The 6,375-nt window shown below is 63.5% G+C and overlaps 1 protein-coding gene across 7 annotated transcripts in view; it reads right to left on the bottom strand.

The window, feature by feature from the left end:
• Positions 1-389: 389 nt before the first annotated feature.
• Positions 390-6,375, bottom strand: part of PLXNB2 (plexin B2) — a 29,477-nt gene continuing 23,491 nt past the window's right edge. For all 7 annotated transcript variants that reach the window (XM_025881609.2, XM_025881607.2, XM_073882565.1 and 4 more), the window contains 17 exons: positions 6,164-6,340; positions 5,923-6,062; positions 5,718-5,818; positions 5,302-5,531; positions 5,007-5,188; positions 4,634-4,700; positions 4,335-4,481; positions 3,491-3,647; positions 3,251-3,351; positions 3,080-3,164; positions 2,785-2,939; positions 2,542-2,702; positions 2,317-2,464; positions 1,975-2,039; positions 1,721-1,796; positions 1,329-1,403; positions 390-1,249 (listed from right to left, as the gene is read on the bottom strand). In XM_025881609.2, coding sequence (XP_025737394.1) covers positions 1,145-1,249; positions 1,329-1,403; positions 1,721-1,796; positions 1,975-2,039; positions 2,317-2,464; positions 2,542-2,702; positions 2,785-2,939; positions 3,080-3,164; positions 3,251-3,351; positions 3,491-3,647; positions 4,335-4,481; positions 4,634-4,700; positions 5,007-5,188; positions 5,302-5,531; positions 5,718-5,818; positions 5,923-6,062; positions 6,164-6,340 — 2,172 coding nt within the window. In that variant the 3' untranslated portion in view covers positions 390-1,144. The remainder of the gene's footprint in view (positions 1,250-1,328; positions 1,404-1,720; positions 1,797-1,974; positions 2,040-2,316; positions 2,465-2,541; positions 2,703-2,784; positions 2,940-3,079; positions 3,165-3,250; positions 3,352-3,490; positions 3,648-4,334; positions 4,482-4,633; positions 4,701-5,006; positions 5,189-5,301; positions 5,532-5,717; positions 5,819-5,922; positions 6,063-6,163; positions 6,341-6,375) is intronic.

Here is a 6,375-nt window from a genome sequence, read left to right as displayed (position 1 = left end):
GACAGGCGGGGAATGTCTCGCCACCAGATGGCGCCAGATCCACCCAATCCCAGCCCCCCCCCCCCACCCCCACCCCAGCCACCTCCCTATCCCCCTCCCTGTCCCCGTCTGGAGCCAATCTGTTCCAGGATCACCGTCAGCCCCTCTCCTCGCTCCAAACCTCCTCGCCCCAGGCTGGCGGATCCTGGCCAAGGGCAGGGAGGGCGTGGACTCCGCTGCACATTCCCCTGCCCCCACTGCAGCCCTGACGGCCCAGAGGAACCACCTGCCCACCTGAGCTAGTGTCCACAGAGGAAGATCTTAAGCAGGACAGGCCTGGGAACAGGGGCAGGCAAGCACCGACAGCCAGTCTGCGGCCACCCCAGGAGGAACCCAGCCAACCAGCAGAGTGAAAAAGACAGCTGTATTTGATTTACAATTAACAAGATTTACAAAAGGGGGTGGGGGTGAGGGTGGTCCTGGCAGAGCTGCTCGAACCCCACAGACCTGGGCAGGGCCTCCAGGACAGCCTGTCTGACAGGCGGAAACCTGGACCCCCGTCTGCCGGGGCCCCTCTGGCCACCTGGGCCTCGACGTCTGACGTCCAGCTTGACCTTGGAGGTCGGGCCCGTGGTGCAGAGTCCACCCGGAGTGCCAGCGGCCCCACAGGGCAGGCCAGGTGAGGTCAGGAAGGCATCGTACCATTTTACTCCTCCCGTCCCGGCGGGGCAGACAGACAGTCTGGGCACTAGGCCCTGGGGGCTGCAGGCACTCACACCCCACCCGAACAGGCCAAACCCAGGGATCTCGGGCAGCTGCTGGTGCTCAGGGAGGGGGACCTGAGGCCCCACGGCCCCCAGCGACCCAGCGCAGCGCCAGGGGCGTAAGGCACATTTGCGAATCGCTTGGGAGGTGTGACACAGACACCTGATGCTGGTTCTGCAGGAGGGGGCTGGTGCTGGTATTGCTAAGAAAGACACTACAGACACCAGACACCGAGGTGAGGGCTCCCGCGGGCACCCACACGCGGACACCCGGGGGTTCTTCCTCTGCTGGTGAAAGGTAAGGGCCTCACCACTTGGCCTCGTGTTCCAGGGGCCGCCCAATGCCTGACACGGGGCATCACGCACCTGTGCCCAGAGACAGTGGTGGCAGAGGTCAGAGGTTAGAGGTCTGTGACTTTGTTCTCAAGTGCAGCCGCGATCTGCTGGAGGCGGAAGGCCAGCTGCATCTTCTGGGCGGCGGGATCCTCCTCCAGCGCGTTGATGATCTGAGGGTGGGCCACGTCAGACCGCAGGCCAGGGAAGGGGACCACCCAAGTGCTGCCTCCCCTGGAGGACACCCCGTACCTCGTCATAGTACTTCTGCGTGTACTGGTAGAGCTGGTGCAGGGCCACAAGGGTGTTGAGGGAGTCTGTGTGTGCCTGGGGGCGTGGGGAGGGGAACGAGAGTGAGACCCAGGGCAGAGGAGCAGGCCAAGGGTCCCAGGCATGTCAGAGGGATGTGGGGTGGCCACAGACAGACATACTCCCCCGTCCACACAAACACACTGCTCACAAACCCCTCTCCCCAGGGCACAGCAGTCACACACAGGGGACAGCCCATCTGGCCCCACCCTCTGCTTCATCCCCCCCACCCCCAGAACAGTCTCCGGCCCCACTCAGCAGGGGGCTTTGGGGGAAGGGCGTGGGTGCCTCATGTGGGTAGGGTCAGTTGGTTCATCCCCCGCATCTCCTCTTACCCGGGAAATCTCTGCCAAGTGTGTGTTCATGTCCTGGTCACTGACCTGCACCATCTGCCTGATCCCCTTGTAATAACTGCAGGAGCGTGGGGGTACGGTTAGGGAAGGGGTGGGGCAGTGGGTCCCGAAGGCTGGACCTGAAGCTACCCAGCAGAGCCCCCTCCCAGTCAGAGACCTGAACCACCCCCAGGGGCCCACTGGGTGGGGTCAAGGGTAGGTGCCCAGGGTCTGGCTGGGGGGAGGGGAGCACTCACTCCTCTACCATCTTCTTGTAGGTGGAGATCTCCTTGGCGTAGAGCAGCTTGTTGCTGGGGGAGTCCTGTGGGGGACAGAGCCAGGCGCCCAGCCACTCAGCACACCCACAGAACAGAGAAAAGGTGTGTGGGGGACAGAGACCCAACCAGGGAGCCACCCTTGCCTAGCACAGACAGGAGGGGGGCTTCCAATTCTGTGGGCTCCCACGAGTGAAGGTGGGCCTCCTCACCTCCTCACCCCCATCACAGCCATGGACACTACCCCACCCAGTCCCTCCATGCCTCCCGGGCAACCGCCTACATCTCCCCACCCCGCCAGAACGGCCTGCAGGGTCCACTCACGCGGCTCAGCTTGTGCTCTGTGCGCGTACAGGCGTCCATGAAGGTCTGGGCGATGACTGACAGGGAGGCGTCCACCACCTCGTGAACGTGGACATCGAAGATGAAATGGGGGTTCTTGAGGATGTTCACCCAGAACCGGAGTGGTAAACTGAGGCAGAGCGACAGGAAGTGAGGGGCCGCTGAGACCCTGGGGCAGAGTGGGCTGCAGGACGGAGGAGCCCCCACCTGTTGGTCTTCCAGATGTGGATGGTGTCCTCATCCTTAATGTCATGCTTCTCCGCCTGCTCGTCCAGGAAGTCGAAGAAGTACTTAACTGCGGGCGGCACCGCGTGCCCAGGCGCCAGGACGCTCTGGAAGAAGTTGTCCACAAACTGCTGCAGCGTGCCCTGCAGGGGTGTAGGGGAAGGGCTCAGCTCAGCCCGGCGGGCACTGGCCCGGCAGTGAGCGCCCACACACACTGCGGCCCACCTTGACGGAGAGCAGGCGGGTCAAGTAGATCTCCGTGATGGCCTTAGTGCGTTCCTTCTCCTTCACGCTGCCCCGCTTGGACCTGCCTTCGTCCACCTCATCCGTCGGCCGCACCAGGTGCCACACACGGTTCTCCTCCTCTAGGAGGGCATGGCCTGCAGGGGGGCGGGGGGCGCTGAAGGACAAGGGCTGGAGCTCAGCAGCCCCTGCCCCGCCATGGCGGCACAGGGTGGCCCCTGGTCCACGCAGACCTCCAGAGCCCACAAGAGCCGAGGGCAAAAGCGGGGGGACTCACGCTCCCCAGGCAGGTCCGGCTGGCTGTCCTCTGGCTGTTGGGAGACTCCCACCGTGGACAGGATGAGAGTGGCTCCATCCCGGACCTGGGGCACACAGTCGTGAGGGTGGGCCTCGCCCCCACTCAAGGCGGGCAGCCCGGCCCTCCCTGTGCCCCCCCACCAGCACTCACGTTGTAGTGCATCAAGGTGTTGATGCGTTTCCACCGGCCCTCCCGCTGAGAGGTCAGGTCCAGGTCTGACAGGATCTGGGCTGTGGATCCAGGACGCCACTCTGGAAGGACACAGCCCAACACCTGGAGCCCAGCCACATAGCACCCAGCTCCCTCCAGCTGTTCCTGCACCCCACCCACCCACCCAACCAGGGTCCAAGAGCAGGACCCACCCCCAGGGGACACAGGGGCCTTGCTCACCAAGCACCACACTGTCAGCCTTAGGCCATCGGGAGCATGGCTGTGTACGGTACACCTGGTCAATGATCTTTTCCTTGACCTGGGAGATGGTGTCACAGTTGAGGACCTTGACTGGGATGGCGTCGGCCCCTTCATCCTGGACGATCACGCTCACCGTCTGCCAGAGGACACAGGGTGAAGAGCCAATGTGGGGTCCCTCGCTCTCACTGCTTGCCAATGTGGGAGCAGCCTCAGGCCCCCCATGGCCACACCCTCAGGTGGAGGAGCGGGGGTGGCTCTGAGCCCTGAGAGCACCTGGGGTGGCCTGGCCTGGCCCTGTCCCAATCCCTGGCTCAACAGGACAGAGAACAGAGTAGCTCAGGGAACACTGACTCCTGGGCATCACATGCCCCACGCTGTCTCCCACCTGTGCACACGAGCTCACCACCAGGCACACCTGGGATTCTTTTTTTTTTTTTTTCAAGATTTTATTCATTTATTTGACAGAGACAGAGCGAGAGAGGGAACACAAGCAGGGAGAATGGGGGAGGGAGAAGCAGGCTTCCCGCTGAGCAGGGAGCCCGATGCGGGGCTCGATCCCAGGACCCTGGGATCATGACCACCAGGCACACCTGGATGCCCAGGCCCCACACACACCTGCAGCAGACCCAGGTGCCCAGGACACACAGAGCCTCTCTCTAGAGACACCTGCGGGGGACTCACAACCCCTGCCTGAACCCAGCTGAGCCCATGTGAGTCCACTAACAGCACCCAGCTTCTGGGACTGAGGTTGGCCCAGAACCTGACAACACTGAGAGGAGTCTCTCAGACCCACGCCAGCCCCTCCCCCGGCCCCAGGGCTCACCAGGGGCGCATACTCCACATCATCCCCCAGCAGCCCCGTATCATTGAGGGTGTATTTGGCCTTCTTCTGCACAGCGTCTACTGGCCCCTTCTCCACCTGATGCTTGATGGCCTTGAAAAGCTTATATAGAGGCTCGCCGGCACTGTCCTGGAGCAACAAAGGGCAGTTCAGCCATGGTGGAACTGACCGTGCCAGACCCACCTGGCGATGCTACACAGGCAGGTGGACATGTGGGGGGGAGGGCGGGGAGAGCACCACCTCACTCCTCCCCCAACCCTGGCCAGCCACCTGGAACCCACCTTGAGATACTGGTACAAGCAGATGGACATCCAATTGGACAGCATCCTTTCTACCACCGTCTCCGACCTGCAGAGGCAAAGAGGTGTTTACCTAGGGATCCCTCAGTGCCCTTGGGCCCAGCCGGCTCCTCCAGGCACCCACAGCACGCCTATCCAGGCCCTGGGTCCCCGTCAGAATGCACACACACAGCCTGGAGTGACCAAGTGCTGGACTCATCATCTTCCACCCCAACCTACCAAGAGCTGATGCCAAGGGCACCAGCAGAGACTGCCGTGCCCTGCCGTGCCTCCTCCCTGCCTACATCTGTTGGCAGCCCAGGTGCTGGGATCAGCCCTGCCCCCAACCCCCATCCACACGGCCCCACCCACACACCTGCGCAGCATCAGCTTGGGGTTCTTGGCCACCACGTACTGCTCCATGAGCTCCAGGAAGAGCGTGCGCATGATGTCTGTGTAATATTCCAGTTTCCCGTGCAGCGCCACCGTCAGCAGGGACGCAAAGTAGACCTTGGCGCGGGCTGAGAACTCGCGCTGGCTCTCCAGCGTGTGGATGAACTGCGAGGGCCCCCAGCCAAAGACCGTGTGAGCACCCTGGCCCTGTCTCCCTTCCGCGGCCTGAGGGTCTGCTTGCCCCTCCCCGACCCACGTGCAGACCCGGCCCCACTCACAGTGACCAGGAAGGACTTGCTGTTGAGCAGGTTGGAGAACTGGTACAGGGCCTGCTCCACCACAGGCCGCCGCGACTCTGGGATGTCCAGCCTGCCCGTGATCATTACGTCCTTGTCGCCGTCCTTGGAGGGCAGGAAGAAGACGCGGTCGGTGTAGGTCTTGTAGTCCAGCACGGGGATGCCCGCCTCGTGCACATCGCTGGTCTGGTCCTCCATCTCGATCATCAGGTCTGGCGGGAGGTCAGGGTGAGGCATCCCGGCCACCAACCAGTGGCCACCCCGCCCACCTCTGCCTCTCCGCAGGCGGCCTCTCTCAAGGGCGTCCTCCCCCGCGTCCCAATCCCCCGAGGTGCCCCTGGGGGCCCCGGGGTCCGGGCAGCCCGAAGATCCTGCCTGCCCTTGCCAGGCAGCCCTACCTGTAAACTCCTTCTTGCAACGGTCACGCACGCTCTCCTCCAAGCCCTCCAGCTGGGACTTGATCTTCTCATACTCGCGCTCTGCCTGTTGGCTCTTCCTCCTGCCGGCACAGGGAGGTTAATGGGGCCTGGCCTGGGTCAGGCCACCCGATGGCTCCGAGCCTCTGTGTCGTGCTGGCTGTGTGGCCAGAGGGGTGGGGCTCACCAGTAGCAGTAGACCGACACAGCAATGACCGCCACCATGGGCACAATGACCAGCGGCAGGATGAGGCTGAGGGGCACGTCGCTCACCCTCGTGTCATACTCCACGCGGCCCAGCACCCACTCTCGGGAGCCAAACTTCACCTGCAAGGCGGGGCGTGCTCAGCAAGGACAGGTGTGGCTGGGACGGAGAACCCCGTACCCCCAGCCCAGCCCGGCCTGCGCCCTGACATGACCACACGCACAATGAACTCCGGCAGGTTGTGTGTCGTGTCCCGCTTCTGCCGCCGCTTCGGGGGAGGCTGCACCTCTGGAGGCTCACAGTACAGGTCTGTCTCAGTCAGCGTCTTCATGATGCAGCGTTCGGCGCCCACAAATGCCTCGGCCTCGTGAAGCGTCATCGCCTTGTTCAGATTAGTGCCCTGCGGGTCACAGTGACCAGGAGGGAGTCAGGGAC

Source organism: Callorhinus ursinus, unplaced genomic scaffold, assembly GCF_003265705.2.
Source record: "Callorhinus ursinus isolate GAN/ISIS: 27379988/994484 unplaced genomic scaffold, GSC_fseal_2.0 scaffold48, whole genome shotgun sequence".
Taxonomy (NCBI): domain Eukaryota; kingdom Metazoa; phylum Chordata; class Mammalia; order Carnivora; family Otariidae; genus Callorhinus; species Callorhinus ursinus.
Note: the sequence above shows the minus strand (reverse complement) of the source record. Positions and strands in the feature narration are given on the sequence as shown.